The sequence below is a fragment of the Piliocolobus tephrosceles genome, chromosome 1 (assembly GCF_002776525.5).
Source record: "Piliocolobus tephrosceles isolate RC106 chromosome 1, ASM277652v3, whole genome shotgun sequence".
Taxonomy (NCBI): domain Eukaryota; kingdom Metazoa; phylum Chordata; class Mammalia; order Primates; family Cercopithecidae; genus Piliocolobus; species Piliocolobus tephrosceles.
Genome location: NC_045434.1, coordinates 219,222,668 through 219,240,736, shown reverse-complemented (window position 1 = coordinate 219,240,736; position 18,069 = coordinate 219,222,668). Strand labels below are relative to the sequence as shown.

Genomic DNA, 18,069 nt, shown 5'->3' with positions numbered 1-18,069 from the left:
AAAAAAAAAAAAAAAAAAAAAGAAAGAAAGAAAGAAAAAAAGAAAAATAGAAGGAAAGTTCTATAATCTGATAAAGGAAATGTATGAAGCAGCAGCAACAAAACTCCATAGCAAACATAACTTTTTTTAAAATTTATTTTTGAGACAGACTCTTGCTTTGTTGCCCAGGCTGGAGTGCAGCAGCGTGATCTCAGGTCACTGCAAACTCCGCCCCCTGGGTTCAAGCAATTCTCCTGCCTCAGCCTTCCTAGTAACTGAGATTACAGGCATGTGCTACCACACCTAGCTAGTTTTTTTATTTTTAGTAGAAACAGGGTTTCACCATGTTGGCAGGGCTGGTCTCAAGCTCCTGACCTCAGGTGATCCATCTGCCTTGGCCTCCCAAAGTGCTGGGATTACAGGTGTGAGCCACTGTGCCCAGCAAAACATAAAATTTAATGGTAAGAATGTATGTGCTTTTCTTCTAATGTCTACTATCATGACATCAGCATTACGCTCAAAATCCTGGCCAGTTCAGTAAGAGCAAACATGAAATAAAGCCAGTAAGAACTGAAAGAGAATAAATAAAACTGGACCAGGCAGGGTTGCGCATGCCTGTAATCCCAGCGCTTTGGGAGGCCAGGGCGGGAGGACTGCTTGAGTGCAGGAGTTCAAGACCAGCCTGGCCAACATAGAGAAACCCTGTTTCTGAAAAACAAAAAACAAAACAAAAAATCAGCCAAGACATGGTGGTGGTGAATTCCTGTGGTCCCAGCTACTCAGGAGGCTTGAGCCCAGGAGGTCAAGGCTGCAGTGAGCCATGATTGTGCCACTCCACTCCAGTCTGCATGACAGATTGAGACCCTGTCTCAAACAAAAACAAAAACAAAAAACCCAAGCCCCCTGCTGTTTTTCACAAATGATATGATTTTGTTTATTCTACAAATAAACAACCAGAATTAATAAGTGCATTAAGACTGCATATTTACAAAGTCAGTATTTCCATATGTCAGCAACAAATAAGATAACTTCAAAATGATTCTATTTATAGTAGAAAACCAAACACTTGGAATATATCTAATAAAATATGTATAAGAACTTGACATTGAAAGTTTTGAAAGTTATTAAGAAAAACTGAAGCACATACCATGTTCATGGATTGGAAGACTCGGCATTGCAAAGTCTTCCCCAAATTGATACAGAGATTCAAAGTGATCCCTATCAAATTTCTAGCAGGGTTTTCTCTTTGTGTGTGTGTGTGTGTGTATGCAAATGGCAGGCTGATTTTAAGTTTTATATGAAAATGCAAAGGACTGAGAATTATCAAGACACTCCTGAAGAACAAAGTTGACATATGTACTCTACTGACTAACAAGACATTATAAAGCTGAAGGAGTGAGGGGGTAGGGGTTATCACTTGGGTAGATAAAGAGACCAGTGGGGCAGAAGAGAGTCCAGAAATACACATATGGGCCCACACAAAGACACACAGGGACACCTGATTTATAACACAGAAAGCACCAAGACCAGGGACTCACAAGGGCTCTTTTTAATAAACGGCGCTGATTGACTGGAAATCCATAAGAAAGAAACAATTCCTACATCTCACTGCTCATTAAAAAAGTCAACTCAAAGTAGATTGTAGACCTAAGCAACCTTGAGGGTAGGCAAAGAGTTCTTTAGCAGAACACAAAGAGTACTAACTATGAAGAAGAGATCTGCACACGTTTGCTAAGTCAATAAATTGGACCATTTAGTAGCTTCCTTCAAAACAAAGAAACCCTTATGAGAGTAAAAAAGCAAAGCTGCCCAGTGGGGAGAACATTTGTACACATAAGCTGACCAAGGAGTCACATCTAAAACAGGTAACTCCAAGAAGCAATAAGAGAAAGATCACCCGATAGAACAAACGGGCAAGACTCGAACAGACGTTCCACAAAAGGGAATGGCATTGGCCAGTTGACAGGAGATGGCGTTTAACCTTATCTGCCCTTGGGGAAAGTCACGTTGAACCCAGATGAAACCCCACTACACAGGTGCACAAAAGGCTAAGGTGAGGACGGACACCACCCAGCATGGGCGAGTGTGTGGCACCAGCCGCTGTAGGGGAGCGCACATCCCTGGATGACTCTGGGGAAAGACAGTGCCTGTTACTGTTGAGCAGATGCATGTGCTTCGACCTAGCAATTCCACTTCCACCCACTTGCCTGCCACAGGCACACACAGGCATGGGCACGACAGCGTCACTCAGAGAAGGCTCAGAGACAGCACAGTGGGACCCGAGTTGTCGCATGTTCTTAGAGTCAGAGGCCACTCAGCAATCGAGAGGCCACGTCAGGGACCGGCCTCCCTCCAAGGAGAAGTCAGGCTCATCTTCTCCAGGGAAGGAGGCGTGCACAGGGGCTAGGCAGGGGCATGTGGGGGCTTCTGAGATGTCGGTGGTCACGTAAGTCTTGATCTGAGGATCTGAGAGGTGGTTGTGTGGACATGCTCACTTTGGGGTGATTCTGAACATCATAAACGCGTTGTAAACTAAATGTCCCCAAACCCTGGGCTCCTGGACGCTCCCCTGAACCTGCCGTTGTGATGTCTCCACAGCAACCTCAGGCCGTCTGAGTTCTCTCACTTCCATATTTAGTCCGTTTGCAAACCCTGTTGACTCCACCTCCAAAATCAATCCACTATGGGCAGCCCACTTGACAGAGCTGCCATCTCTTACCCGGGCTGTGTGGCAGCCTCTGATTGGCTTCTCTGCCACCTGCCCCGTCCCCTTCACTCACTCTTACTTGTGAACTAGGTCACGTCCTGTCGTACCCCCACCCTTCTTGGATATAGTCTGAGACTTTAAAGTGGCCCCCAAGGTCAGACACGGTGCTCCCTGCTTTACTTCCTACTCCATCTCTCTCTAGGCCTAGCCGGGAGTCCCTGCCCCAGACCCTTGGGAATTGCTGTGTGAGACACGCTGGCCCCGGACAGCCATGGCCCTTGGTTCTCGGCAAGGCTTTACCTCCTGTCTGCTGTCCTGGCTGAGCTCATCCTCACCAAGTTTGGGTGATCAAATACAGGGTCTTCCTGCTTGGGGATAAATGGGAGGCAAGGTGCCCTCTCAGCGGGCCGCTTCCATGCCCCGTTTCTGGCTTTCTGATACGTTTTAGAGGTCACTCTGCTTTCCTGTCCCTCTCCTGCACTGGAACCTCGATCGAGACAGGCCTTTGTTTGGGAAGGGGATAAAGCCCAGGGCCAGAATAGAGCCTGGCCTCACTGCGTGTGTTCTGGGCGTGAGGGGCGGCGGGGTGTTGGGGAAGGTATGTCCCTGCAGGCCAGCCCTGGAGACCAGCACCGATCTAGAGACCACCAGCCTTCCAGGGCACTAGGTGCCCTGGGGCGAGGCTCTCCCCAGAGTCTCTCTATCTTGCCCTTGGCAAGAGCTGTGGCTCCAGACACTCAGGGACATCCTCTGGTTGAGGGGGCAGGGGCTTCGGACCCCCTTCTGCCCTTTGTCTCCCTCGCTGACTTGGGTGCCCTTTGCCAAAGCTGCACACCTACGCCTCCTTGGGGAGGAGGCCCTTGAGGAGGCCGGCTGCTCCAGCAGGGTGAGAGTCAGCCGAAGGAGTGGGGAACTTGTCTCTTCCCAGGCTGGGCTGCTCCTCTCCAGCCCCCACCTCAAAGCACAGGGCAGTTCCTGGCCTGGGCACTGGGAAGGGGAGCACCTGAGGGTGTGGCCAGGGGGAGCTGCTACCCTCAGGGCAGGCAGGACTGGGAGGCAGCACCCTGCTAAGGTTCTGAGCCAGACCTGGGGTCTGAGAGCCCTGGGTGGGACCCTGCACACCCCACACATCAGCAGCCCCCTGAGGCCTCTGGTTCCTGCTCAGAAGACTGGGGCCATCACAGCACCGCACCGATGGGTGACTCTGTTCCAGGACAGCACAGGTGGCACTGCTGTCCCAGTGACACTAGAAATCGGCTGGTGCTGCTGTGCAGCAGGTTTGGGTGATCAGATGCAGGGTCTCCCTGCTCGGGGATGGGGAATGTTTTTGAGCTTAAATGCGAGGCAGGGTGCCCTCTCAGAGGGTCACTTCCATGTCCCCCACGAGTGTCCGCCCGGCCAGCGCCAGCTTCCTGTGTGGTGTGGCCTCACCTTCAGGTCAAACTGGCTTTGCAGCTCCTCCAGGCCCATCCGGTGGTACAGGGCGATGACGTCGTGCCTCTCCTCCTGGGGCACCGTGGCCTGCGCCGGGGAGAGCGGTCACACAGGTGGGTGGCCAGGAAGCCCCTCAAGCTCCCAGCTCACTCCCTGCCTGCTACTGGCCCACCCCGGACCCCCTCACCTTGGCTAGCCACGCCATCTGGGGCTCCCGGCCCACTCCCTGCCCGCGCCCGCCCACCCCGGCCTCCTTACCTTGGCCAGCTGCGTCTCCAGCTCCAGTACCTGTGCCATGTCCTCCTGCACCAGGTGGCTGTCCCTGGGCAGGTTTGCGTCCTCCCGCAGCATCGTGGCCACTGACACCATGAACTGCAGGTAGGCTTCCCGCACCTGGGCCAAAGGACGCCGGGCGGGGCTGGACGACCTCGGCCACCATGGCCCCCAGAGAGCTCTCTGTGGGGGTGGGGTGGGCGTAGGACATGGGGCAGCCCCCGATGCGCGTCCACGCACCTTGACCAGCAGGCTCTCAGGCACACAGAGTGCCGAGTGGGAGCGTCTCAGACGCATGACCTGTGCCTGAGCCTCTGGATGGGGGACCTACTCTGCAGGGCTGCTCAGGGCTTAATCTGTGTGGCTGCTTATAAGAGTTGGCACAGGGTGGGTGCCAGGGCTGTGGGTGCTGGGGTGGTGGGTGCTGGTGTTGGGGGTGCCAGGGCTAATTTGGCCCTGCCGGGACTGTGGGTGCTGGGGCTATGTGTGCCAGGGTAGTGGGTGCCAGGGTTGGGGGTGCTGGGGTGGTGGGTGCCAGGGCTAATTTGGGCCTCCCTATCCAGGTGCTTCCCGGCCTGAGGATTGGGAGTTGGATCCTGAGGAACCTTGCTCCTCAGGGAGCTGCCCTCTTCACGCTGGGCAGGGCTTCTCCAGTGCAGGCCAATGCCCTGGCCAGGCTTAGCCCACAGCTGCCTGGTCTGAACACATGGCCACATATGGTGCTTTTGAGATGCTCCAGTCCCTCCTGCTCTGGCCTGGTTCTCTCAGCACCACTGCCCACCTTTGGCCACACGGCCCTTCCTCTGGGTTTCGTCATCCTTCAAAGTCTAGCTCACAGCCCACCTTCACCAGGAGGCCCCCTGGATTGTGTCTGGCCCTCTGGGGCATTCCTGCCTCATGCCTGTTCATCTCTGCCCTGGTGCCTGGATGCCTGTGCCCTCCTCACCTGCTCCCTGTCCTTCCCCACCCTTCCCTGCACCCCAGGCTAGCCCTGGGCCTGCCAGCCTCAAGGTCCTCTTGTCCACAGTGGGGGTCCTCATCACTCCCCTCTGTTGACAGCCCCTTGAGGTGGAGCAGGCTCGGGGCCTGGCTGCCTGCGCTCAGATCTCCAGGGGCCCTCCCAGCAATCCCGTGCCGCAGAGCCTGGTTCTGTACTGATGGGACAGGGATCACAGTTCTGCCCCACGGGGCTGCTGCTGAGCTGAGTCTGTCCCCGGGCCTGGCCCGGGTGTTGAGGCAACGTCCCCCCAGGATGGTGGCAAGTAATGGGTTGCGTCTGCACCCCCCGCCCTCAGTGCCAGGCTCAACCTCCACAGGTGCTCACTAACACCAGCTTTGGGGAGGGAAAGCCAGGTGGGCTACGGGAGGGCCAGGCCACGGGGTAGGGGGCGAGGGGGTGTCGTGGGGTCGTCTGGCATTGTGGTGAGGACCCACCCACCTTCCGGTTGCTGCCACCGTTGAAGTAGTACTCTCGGGAGGGCATGCCCAAGGTGGGCTGGTCTATCTGGAAACACAGAAGGTGTGCCCCTGGGCAAGGGGCCCGGAGTCCCCACAGCCCGGCTGAGGCAGGCAGCAGCCTCCTCCCCCCAGGACTGTGCCCGTGGACACATGCTCTGCCCAGGAGCTGGTGGCAGAGCTCGTGCTGGACCCGGGAGCCCAGGCCCTGCCCTGAGTGACGGTGGGGTGCTGGGCTGGACTGGAGAGGGTGGCGGGGATGGGGGGCAGCAGTTCAGGCTGCCCTGGGCCTTGCGGCACCCGCGGCTCCCCCAGAGCGGGGCGTGTATTCGTTTCGTGTGTTTCTCTTTGGACTCCAGCCCGTGGCCAGCAGTGGCTCCCTGAGGTCAGGCCTCCTGCCCTGGTTCCAGCCGTGCTGTTCAGGAGCCCTGCCCCTCTGACCAGAGCCTGGTTCTGCTGTGGCCACCAGCTCAGCCAGGAGGCCCGACAGAAGCTCCAGCAGCAGTAGCTCGTACCCGGGCCCATGGACGTGGACAGGAGCCAGGAGCCCAGGCCCCAGGAGACCCTGGAGCTCTCTGACCACCTGGCCTGTCCTCCTGCTGTGCTGCGAGAGCCCCCAGCCAGGCTCGGGGACCCTGCCTACCCCTGCCCACCGGCGCAGCTCGTACGTAGATGATGTGCCGGCTGGAGTTCTGGTCGTCGTTCCAGATGAAGAGGTCGATGAGGACGCGCCTGTTGAACTGTGAGTTCATCAGTGCCAGCTGCCGCTCCAGCTCCCACTTGAGTCCTGGGGAGGCAGCGCCCCATGCTGGAGACTGGCAGGCCCTGGGGTCCCAGCCCGGCCCCTTGTCAGTGAATCTGGCCTCCGGGGCTAGGAACTAGGGGGCCGTAGGGTGGGGAGCTCACCTGTGCGCCTTAGGGACTGGGGAATACGGGAGACACTTTCCCTAACAGCCCAGGAGCCACAGGCGGGCCCCCAGGTGATGGGAGGGGGTTGGGCACAGCATGGGGTCAGTCAGGGCTGCCAGCCACATGGGGTGCCACTTCTGCCCCCGCGGGAATGGAGCGCATGCTTAAAGTGGGAAACCCTGGGGCCGGGGCCTGGCCGAGGCCTGGCTGGGGCCTGAGCGTCAAGTGCTCCTAGGGGCCGAGGAGGGGCGTCCCTCTGCAGGGCTGAATGGGACTGGCTATGAGGCACCAACTCCCCAGCATGGAGCCTAAACCACCTCCCAGGACCCCGAGGTTGCCCTGGCTGGGTTGGGCCTCTTGGGGCTCCTGAGAGCAGGCAGCTGGGGGTGGGGGTGGGGTCCCCTCCTGGAAAGTCTCAGGCCGAAGGAGTCCTGGCCCTGCTCCTCTTCCATTTGTCTGTGAGGCCATTTGTCTGTGAGGCTGCCACCAGGCCCGGCCTTACCTACAGTCTCGTTCCACCTGTCCATGGCCACCGGCCAGCCTCCCACCACCTCCAAGATGTCCAGCAGGGGCTGAGAGCCTCGCTTCTCTATCACACCTGAGGAGGGAGGCAGTGGTCACTCTCCCAGCCTCCCTGTGGCTCACGTGCCACGACACAGAGCTATGGGGGCACTGTTGGCTGGTGTCACAGGTCCCCACGCCCCCTGCAGTGCCTGGCGAGAGGCAGCCTCCCAGCCGCTGGGCCTTTACACCTGCACCCTCCCCTCACAGAGCAGCATCTTGGCAGCTCTGCAGCGCTGGAGGCGGAGGCTGAGGCTGGACACGGGTGTGAAAGGAGACCTGGGGGCTGAGAAAAGCACATGAGCCCCGAGGGACAAAGAGGATGGTGGGAGGGAGCCCCTGGGACCTGGGAGCCGGCCAGCAAGCGAGGAGCCTGGGAGAGGAGAGGAGGCTCTGGGTGCAGGCCAAACCTCGGCGACGACTCAGGCAGTGGTGGCGGGCCCCGGGTGGGCTGGAAGGGGGTGTGGGAGAGGCAGGGGAGCCCTGGGGCCTGTGTGTGTCCTGTGTCTCAGCTCAGCATGGTGGGGCCCTGACAAGCAGCTCAGGAGCCCTGCAGTGGAAGATTAGGTAAAGGTGGGGACGTGGAGAGAGTCACTGTGGGAATCAGTGAAGACCACCCAGAGGGCAAAGCGAAGGCTTCAGGGCTGGCACAGCATGGCAGGTGCACTGTCAGGTCAAAGGCCTGCAAGGAGCGGCAGGGCTTCCTAGTGGAAGAGGGGAGGCCCAGGTGGGCCGAGTGGGGGCTGCTGGCCTGGGGACGCTGTGGTGGGCTCACTAGAGGCCGGGCTCCTCCGGGCTTGGCTAGTGTCCTCCGCTGGAAGCAGGGACAGACATTCCAGGAGAGGCTGCCCGGGACGAGGCAGACCCCGACTGTTTGGGGCCGGATGCCGTGGGGGTGCCGTCTGATCTCCTGGGCTGCCCACTGAGGATGAAGGGATGGGTTCCGGGCTGGGCTGCAGGTCCGGAGTCGCGTTTCGGTTTTCCACGCGGTCTGGCCCCTGCCCTTTGTGTATTCAGCCTCTCAGGCCAAAAATTAAGTAAAGGTGAGGACACAGGAAGTCGACTTCCAGCTGGAAGTCGTCTCCAGACTGGGGGCCTGGCCTTCAGTTTCCACGGGGAGGAGACAAGCCCAGCGCACCCAAGCAGGGGTCTCATGGAGACACCCCCTAAAGCCAGGGTCCCAGCGAGTTCCACTGTCAGGCGGAGGCTCCACGAGACCCCCTGGGGAAAACAGCCAGCCCTGAACCCTGGTGCTCAGTGGAGGAGCTGTCTCTATGCAGCCACAACCACAGGCTGGGCCTGCAGACCCCCAAGTGGAGGAGTTAAACGGTGCTGGGCTGGGGTGCTCCAAGCATGTGAATTCCTTTAATGGGAACTGAAACATGGATAATCTGCCCCACATCACACACATACATCCACATACATCCACATGTGTCCACATGCATCCACATACATCCACATCCACACACACACATGACACATGTATACAATACACATAAAACACATACACGCACAACACATATACACACATACACATATACACATTCACATCCACATACATCTACATGCACACACGTGCACATATGACACATACATACAACACACACATAACACACATACACATATACACATATACACACATACACACATATACAGACATCCACATACATCCACATGCACACACATATGACACACATATACAATGCACACACAACACGTACACACATACACATATACACACATACACATATATACATATACATACACACATATACACGTACACAAGTACACACAGCACATATGTATACAATACATACACATAATACACACATACATGTACACACAACATACACATATGCACACACAACACACCCATAGAATATATATGTATACACATACATGCATATGCACATAATACACTTATACACTATACATAATACACATGTGATGTGCACATAACACACGTGCACACATAGTGCAGACATATGTACACACTGCATGCATACAGAGACACATATACATAACAGTATACATACATACATGCACAACACAGGTACCCACATGTACACATGCACAAATAACACATACACACACAGATACATGCATGTGCACATATACATATATACACATACACACATACACATAAACACACACAATGTGCATGCATACATATACACACAACACACATATACTCACATACATGTATAATATGCATGCATGTATAAACACATACTCATATATATATAATACACACACACAGAGTCTTCCTGCAGCCTGGAACGTGTGGTCTGTGCTGGGGTTGGGGTGTGAGTGAAGCTGCAGGGCAGCTGGCATTACTGTGAGCCTGGATCCCGTGACTGGGAGCAGGACACAGCACATAGACCTTCTGGCATGAGTCCCGAAGGCACCCACTCCTACCCTAGGGGCAACCATGGAGTCCTGGGGCTGTGCTAGGCCCTGGCAGGGGCAGCCTGCCCCTGTCCCCCCGCCTCGGCCCCTTCCTGGCGGCCCCCACTCACTCTGGTTCATGCAGGAGCGGTACAGCGTTCTGGCCTTCTCCACAGCCGGCCGGTCCTTGGCAGTCGAATTCTCCAGCACCGCTGTGGGCACAGGAAAAGGTTGGACAGAGGCCTGATGAGGTTGTGGGGGCCAGGTCATAGGTCCCCACACCCCTGGCAGTGCTCGGCGAGAGGCGGCCCTCCAGCTGCTGGGTCTTTATTCCCTCTCCTCTGTGCCCACCGGACCAAGAAGGAAGCAGAAACAGGGGCGAGACACAGCCAGGACCAACTTCTGGCCCAGTGCCGTCCTGTTTGGTGTCACCCCGCTGCGCCCCTGGCCATGCTCTGCCACCTTTGAGGATGACCTCCAGCTCATCGCGGAGGACGTCAAAGATGCTGTATCTTGAGTTGGTCTCAGGGATCACGTGACGCCGCAGCCAGCCTCCGCATGCAAACTGGTAGAAGTCGTCACATGGTTCCGTGGTCGGGTCCATGTTCTGGAGGATCCTGGCGGCTGCTCGTCCCCATGGCGTGGAGCAGGGAGAGGGGAGACAGAGAGAGTTGTGGACAGTCCAGAAGCCTGCCTCCCGGTTCCAAGAGACAGACTGGTCCCTCGGGAAGGGGCTGCTGTCCATCCAGTTGCAGCTGTGTGCCCTGGGAGAGTTAACCACGCTCTCTGAGCTGCAGAGAGGGAATCCCCCAACCTGGATTCAGTGCTAGGGTTTTCACTTATTTATTTCTGGAGACAGGGTCTCACTCTGTGGCCCAGGCTGGAGTGTGGTGGTGTGATCACAGCTCACTGCAGCCTTGAACTTCTGGGCTTAAACGATCCTCCCACCTCAGCCTCCCGAGTAGCTGGGATCACAGATGTCTGCCACCTTGCCCGAATGCTTTTCAAAAAACATTTATTTGTAGAGACAGGGTCTCTCTGTGTTGCCCAGGCTGGTCTGGAACTCCTGGGCTCAGGTGGCCCACCTCGGCCTCCAGAGTTGCTGGGAATTCGGGCATGAGTTGGCTGGGTTTTCACTTATTAACCACACGACCTTGAGCCCCAAACCCTCCGAGACTCATTTCCTTGTCTGTGAATCTGGGAACACCAGCAGTCTGACCTGCAGGCCGAGGCGATGGCTGAGACGGTGCCGGCTCACAGGAGGTGCTCAGCTGGTGGACCTGCCCTGTGAGCTGGGCCCAGCTCCTGGCTGTCGACCAGGGCCTTTCTCTCCCGACTCTGCCCCCTGTCCCCTTACTCATCCCCAGAGGGAGGGGCGACTCTCACCACCATGGGGGTTTGTATTCTGCCAGAGGGGTTGGCTTTGCCGCAGCAACTCCGAATGTGCAGTGGACAGGGGAGCCCCAGGTTTCCCACTGAAAGCTTTCAACTGGGGTAGCTGGGCTGCACCCCTGACCCAAGACCGTCCCTCAAATCCTTTTTTTTTTTTTTGAGATGGAGTCTTGCTGTGTCGCCCAGGCTGGAGTGCAGTGGTGCGATCTCGGCTCACTGCAAGCTCCACCTCCTGGGTTCATGCCATTCTCCTGCCTCAGCCTCCCGAGTAGCTGGGACTACAGGTGCCTGCCACTACACCCGGCTAATTTTTTGTATTTTTAGTAGAGACAGTGTTTCACCGCGTCAGCCAGGATGGTCTCGATCTCCTGACCTTGTGATCCACCCACCTCCCTAAGTGCTGGGATTACAGGTGAGAACCACCGCGCCCAGTCCCCTCAAATTCTGTCCGAGTTGGTTTTGGCCACTCCACCTCTGGGACTGGGGACCTCACAGAAGGCGTGACCACAGGCCCCCCAGCCCCCGGCACGGGCAGAAGAGTCACAGTCCAGAGCTTCTCCACTATTGGTGCTTTCACAGCATGTTAACAGTTTTTGTCATCTGCAAATAGTGGTACCTGACTCCCAATTTTAAGACAAATTTCTGGTTGAAAATTTGAAGTAAGAAAGTGGGCTATTCATTGAACCTTTCTTTCTATAAATGTGGACAAAAGCTGCTGGGGTTCTTGGGGGCGGGATGGCTGTTGCTACAGGGCCTGGCTGCTGGAGGCTGGGGACTGGGGGCCCAGCGGGTGCCAGATGCCAGCAGAACACCAGCTCCTCCCACTCCACAGTGAGTCCGGCCCAGCCAGCTCTAAGGGCCCTGTCTTGGAGTTGCTCCCCTGGGCCTTGGGCGGGGCCTGTGTCAGTGTCAGCCGGAAGCCCCTAGCCCTTGGGCAGGCTGTGGACGGCAAGGGGGCCAGGCTTACCTGCCATCACGCAGCCAGGGGTGGTGCAGACCTCGCTCATCTCTTGGGTCTCTGGGATCCCTGTGGGCAAGGAGCAACCTGAGCATGGGGAGCCACAGAGAGGGTGGGGCAGGACTGGAGTGGGTGTGGGCAGGGCAAGGTCTAGTGCCATTCTGCCCTCCTGCCTTCTGCCCAGCCCACTCTCACCTGCTGCCAGGGCCAGCTCCTCCAGGCAGCCTGCCTTGCTGCCCCTCTCTGCATGCCCTGGCCCAGCCTGCCCCGCTGCCCCTCTCTGCATGCCCTGCCCCAGCCTGCCCCACCCCTGTGCCAGCTGGTGAAATTGAATGTGCCGAGGTCATGCAGGAGCTGGGGCAGAGCATCCACAGTGCCCAGCAAGCCTCCTGTGTTCAGCAGGTGCACCTGGCTGAGGTCCCTGCCACTGTCCTCTCCCCATGGCCCTCCTTCGGCATGTGAGGGTTGGGCAGAACCCCGCCTCTGCCCCTCCAAGGAGTCCCCCCACCTTGGGAGGCCTGCACCCACCTGCCTGGGGCTGTTTTGGAAGGGAAGGCAAAGGCTACCTCGGGGTTTTCGTTTTACAAAGGTCCTCTCCTCCTGTAAGAAGCCCAGCCGGCTAGCAAGGGGTGACAGCTGCTTCCCTGGGGAGAAACACAGCGCTCAGCTGCAGCCTCCTGCCTGCACCTCCCTGGGGTGCTGGGGGCCTCCCTGGGGCAGCACGGCATTTTCCCACAGTGCTGGGTGCTGCAGCCCTACCTCTGTAGTGAGGGCTGGTCCCCAGGGCAGCGAGACAGGGGATCCACAGAGTTCACTGCAGGGGCCTGCTTCACTCTGTCTCCCGCTAGGCTTGAATGGGGGGCAGTTTGTCCTGCCTTGCCAGCCCCGCCCTTTAATTCTCCCTCCACGCATCCCAAGATCCCTGGTGTACCAGGGCCTAGGGGGGTCCTGAGATGGGCCCTTTCTCTTCCTGACAGCCTCCTCTACCTCAGGATCTTCCTGACCCTGGCCAGGCCCACACAAGGTGGCACGCTCCTGGAGTCCCACAGGGCAGGCTCATTTAGAGGGACAGGGCACTCTAGAGGGTGACTTCCTGCTGACTAATGACCCTTGTCCCCCGCCCCTCCACCCTCACTGTCCACTGAAGGTGCCAAGTCACCCTCCCTCCATCCCTCCACTGACTGCTCTGAGGGGCCTGCCTGGTCACGGGCTCCCGGGATGGCTGTCAACTGCCTGGAGAGAGATGTGGGAGAGGAGGGTGGGGCCGAGAGAAGAGGAGACCCCAGGTCCAGAGAGATGAAAAGCCAGGCCTGGCTACCCTCAGAGCTGGCTTGGGGCCGAATCTCCCCAGCAGTGAGGCACACAGAGGACTGAGTAGAAGGAAGGAACAGGGGCTCATTCAGGTCAGGGCTGTTGTTAGGCCTGGAACCTGGCTTAGCCCTGGGCAGAAACTGCAGAGAGAGTGTTAGATGCCACAAAAATACCAGCTCCTTGGGGGTCTGGCCATTCAAAAAGCCATTAACCCAACATTGGATGATGACTGAGCCAGGTCAGATGCTGGGCACTGGAGTTCAGATGTGAGCCCAACAGGGCCCAGCCCTCAAGGAGCCCTTGCCCGGTGGAAACAGGGAGAAAGTGCTGCGTACTGCACACATCAAGGCAAAGTGCTGACGGGCAAGGCTGAGCTTCAGAGCAAAGGAACCCCCAGGCCAGCAACGGAAAGGAGGCAGTGAGTGTGAGCGGAAGACATGGCTGCTCTGTGGGGTTTGCCAATTGTGGTAACCCAGAGCCTATGGACCACAGATTGGACTGTGGATTTCAGAGGACCCCACCTCAGCAAAAGGGTGGATTCGAAGGACATCACCTCCGACCAAAGTGGTGACAAGGAGGGCAAGGGCTTTCTGCTTCTGATTAGGATGCGGAAAGTTGAAATCGACTGTGGCCCCCACCCCAGCCAGGAGAGCAAGCTGGAGAAGCTACAGCGTGGGCACTTTCAGAAACCCACGAGAGCTGAGGACGTGGAGAAACCAGCATGAGTCAAATTCCAGGGAGGAATGAGGCCTTCCCAGGAGAGGAGAGGAGAGGCCTGTGGCTGCTGTGCCTCTGGAGTCAAAGCATGAGGAGGGGCAGACACGCCAGGCAAGGCAGGCAAGGTCGTTCAAGCATGGTGGCACATGTCAGTAGTTCCAGCTACTTGGGAGGCTGAGGTGGGAGGATTGCTTGAGCCTGGGAGGTTGAGGCTGCAGTGAGTTGAGATTGCATCACTGCACTCCAGCCTGGGAGACAGATTGAGACTGCCTCAAAAACAAAAACAGCTGGGCGTGGTGGCTCAAGCCTGTAATCCCAGCACTTTGGGAAGCTGAGACGGGCGGATCACGAGGTCAGGAGATCAAGACCATCCTGGCTAACACGGTGAAACCCCGTCTCTACTAAAAAATACAAAAAACTAGCTGGGCGTGGTGGCGGGCGCCTGTAGTCCCAGCTACTCGGGAGGCTGAGGCAGGAGAATGGCGTAAACCCGGGAGGCGGAGCTTGCAGTGAGCTGAGATTCGGCCACTGCACTCCAGCCTGGGCGACAGAGTGAGACTCCGTCTCAAAAGAAAAAAGACAAAAACAGAAACAAACAAACAAACAAACAAAAAGGCTACTGTCTGATTCCAATTACGTGACATTCTGGAAAAATAAAACTTTAGAGAGGAGAGATGTTAAATGTTAAATAGTGATTGCCAGGAGTTTGGGAAAATGGATGCTGAAAAGGTTGAACAGGTGAAGAACGAGGGACTCTTGGGGGCAAAAAGTGACAAATGGTGACTGCATTTGGCAGTGAAACTATTCTGTACAATACTGTGGTTGTGAATGGTGACTATTCTGTACACTACTGTGGTTGTGAATGGTGACTATTCTATACAATACTGTGGTTGTGAATGGTGACTATTCTGTACACTACTGCGATGGTAAATAGTGAAAGCATTTGTCAAAACCTGTAGAACTTTATAGCACAAAGAGTAAACCTTATTGTATGCAAACTTAAAAAATCATTTAGACTGTCAGGGGAATCCCAGGATGAAATGAAGAATCAGACTCAAGACAAATGTGTAAAACAATCTCACTGAAACGGATAGGGGAATAAAGTGTTGACCTAAGTAACTTTAGAAATGAGTAGAGTCTATGAGACTAAAAGCAAAGGAAGCTGTACATAAGCACTGTACTCTAGCTGATAAAGTTGTCCTTCATGGGATCCCAACTTAATTCTGAAACCACTACATATGTATATTGGAATGGAAAAAGTGGATAGCAGGTGACTGGGCTTATTGCTGTTGCAGTGAGAAGTTACAGACAAGGAAAGGAAGGAAGTTAGAATGGTTTACGTGGTGGTGGAGTAGAGTTGGAGACATCAGTGTGAACTCATTTTTAGCTTAATACAGATGCAGATGGTTGCACATATAAATATTTATAGATACGAGTATCTAGATGGGTTCAAGTATACATACATATTCCTTTGTTCTGCCAGGTGAGCTAGACTAGAAGCAACACCAACCAAGGAGTAGCAATAAGCAAAGAATAGGACCCAGCTCTTGGTTTCTGTTTGTTTTTCAGATACCACATTATCCTAGAAGCTCTTGGTTTTTGAAACCATTATCCAATAAAATAAGCCAGGGCTCCTTAGAAAAATGGTTGATTATACAACTGGGGTAGGAAACATACAAGATGAGCTTGGAGTATGCTGAAGTGTCAAAAAGTAAGAAAGTGCTCCCCCCAAAAAACTCACCCCAAATTCATGATAATGGGGATATAGCAGAGGGTCACAGAAGCAACTGACAACTCCCAATAGCCAGGGTTGGAACAATTTGAGCAATGCAATATAGTAGTGGATTATAATGCCAAGTATGAAAGAAATATCCACAAATCGTTGAGTAAATAAATAAATGAGGGAGAACAGACAAATCTCTCATACAGAAGAAGTCCAAATACTCTGCCTCTAAGGATGTGGAGCATAACTCCCCACTCTTCAGGTGTGAGCTGCACACAGTGACTTCTTTTCAAAGACTGCACTATGAAAACGAAGGGAAAAAAGTAACTTTCAGTGCAGAAACCAGTCATTACCTCCAGCCAGGCAATTAAGGTTAACATCAACAGTGATAAGTCAAGTCATTGAAAGTGTGCACCTGTGACCTGTGGCCTTCCTCTGCAACATGTGTTACCCCAGTCTAATCATGAGAAAACCATTAGGCTAATTCCAACTGAGGGTCATTCCACTTCATCAGTAACCCTCAAGACTGTCAAGATCATAAGAAACAAAAACACAAACGAGAAAACAAAGAAAGTCTGAGAAACCATGACAGCCAAGAGGAGCCTGAGAAGATGTGGTGATCTGGGTATGACCCTGGGATGGTAAGAGGACATGAGGAGAAACAGGGAAATCTGAATTGAATATGAACTTTAGTTAATAGTAATATTATCACTGTTGGTTCATTACTTGTGACAAATGTATCATGTGCTAATGAAAGATGTTCATAATGGGGAGACTGAGGGTGGGGTATATAGGAATTTCTGTACTATTTTGCAAGGCTTTTGTAAATCTGAAATTGTTCTGAATGTTTGAAATATTACTGAAGGAAAGCTGAACAGAAGATCTCAGACCTGTAGGACAATGTTAAATGGCTTAACACATATATAACTAGAGACCCAGAGAACAATCTCTGAAGACATACTGACCAAGAAATATTTAAAGTTGGCAAAAGATATAAATCTACCCCAAGAAGGGTAGTGTATCCCAAACTGGGCAAATACAAAGAAAATCATACCCAGAAGCATCGCAGTCAAACTGTGGAGGACTAAAGATAAAGAGAAATTCAGAATTACTAATTTCCAGACACATTCAGGCAGTCAGTGGGGCTGGGCACGGTGGCTCATGCCTGAATCCCAGCACTTTGGGAGGCTGAGGTAGGTGGATTGCTTGCATCCAGGAGTTTGAGACCAGCCTGGGCAACATGGAGAAACCTCACCTCTATAAAAAAATTACCAAACAAAAATTAGCTGAGCACAATGGTGGACACCTGTGGTTCCAGTGATTTGGGAGGCCGAGGTGGGAAGATCGCTTGAGTCTGGGAGGGGGGATGTTCCAGTAAGCTGTGATTATGCCACTGAACTCCAGCATGGGCAACAGAGTGAGACCCTAACACACACACACACACACAAAAAAAAAGCAGTTAGGGGAAAAAAAAGACACTTTATATTCAGGGGTACAACCGTAAGAATGATGGTGACTTCTCATCAGAAAGAATGAAGGCCAGAAGACGACGGAATGAGCTCTTTAAGTGCTCGAAAAAAACAATAATATACTATCAGCTTAGAATTCTATACCCAGCAAAAATATATTTCAAAAGTGAAAGTGAAATACAGACATTTTAGACCAAAGCCGAGAACATTTGTCTCTACCGGATGTGCACTGCAACAAATGCTAGAAGGTCTTCACTCAGAAGGGATGCAAAACCAGTGGGAAGACCAGATTGGTGGGCAGGAATGAGGAGCCTGAGAGAGGATAAAGGGAGCAAAGTGTGATGGGAGACCTGGACACAAACAGTGCTTCTGAATCATTTGCTTCCCATCTAGTCAGATGTCTCCAGAACAAATTAGGACAACTGAAGAGGCGAGTTTGTGCCTCCTTCAGGCCTGCATCCTGCCTCTACTGCCCCCGCTGCATTCCCAACATAGGATTTCCCATAGCCTTGTTGCTGGGGGAAATCCACCCCAGGGAAATTCACCAGATGATGCAGATCAAGGGCTGCCTGAGGATGGAGTGGGCTCCTGAGCAACACTTTCAAAACCGACTTAGGCCAGGTGCAGTGGCTCATGCCTGTAATCCCAGCACTTTGGGAGCCTGAGGTGGGTGGATCACGAGGTCAGGAGATTGAGACCATCCTGGCTAGCATGGTGAAACCCCATCTCTACTAAAAATACAAAATAAATAAATAAATAAATAAATAAATAAATAAATAAATAAATAAATAAA

The 18,069-nt window shown here is 54.2% G+C and overlaps 1 protein-coding gene across 1 annotated transcript in view; it reads right to left on the bottom strand.

The window, feature by feature from the left end:
• MMEL1 (membrane metalloendopeptidase like 1) overlaps nt 1–18,069 on the bottom strand; it is a 44,579-nt gene that overhangs the window by 10,795 nt on the left and 15,715 nt on the right. Inside the window, exons 3-11 of the mRNA XM_023215161.2 lie at nt 12,623–12,700; nt 12,066–12,125; nt 10,169–10,330; nt 9,838–9,918; nt 7,260–7,355; nt 6,517–6,635; nt 5,832–5,897; nt 4,379–4,513; nt 4,118–4,207 (exon numbers count right to left, since the gene is read on the bottom strand). Coding sequence (XP_023070929.1) covers nt 4,118–4,207; nt 4,379–4,513; nt 5,832–5,897; nt 6,517–6,635; nt 7,260–7,355; nt 9,838–9,918; nt 10,169–10,330; nt 12,066–12,125; nt 12,623–12,700 — 887 coding nt within the window. The remainder of the gene's footprint in view (nt 1–4,117; nt 4,208–4,378; nt 4,514–5,831; nt 5,898–6,516; nt 6,636–7,259; nt 7,356–9,837; nt 9,919–10,168; nt 10,331–12,065; nt 12,126–12,622; nt 12,701–18,069) is intronic.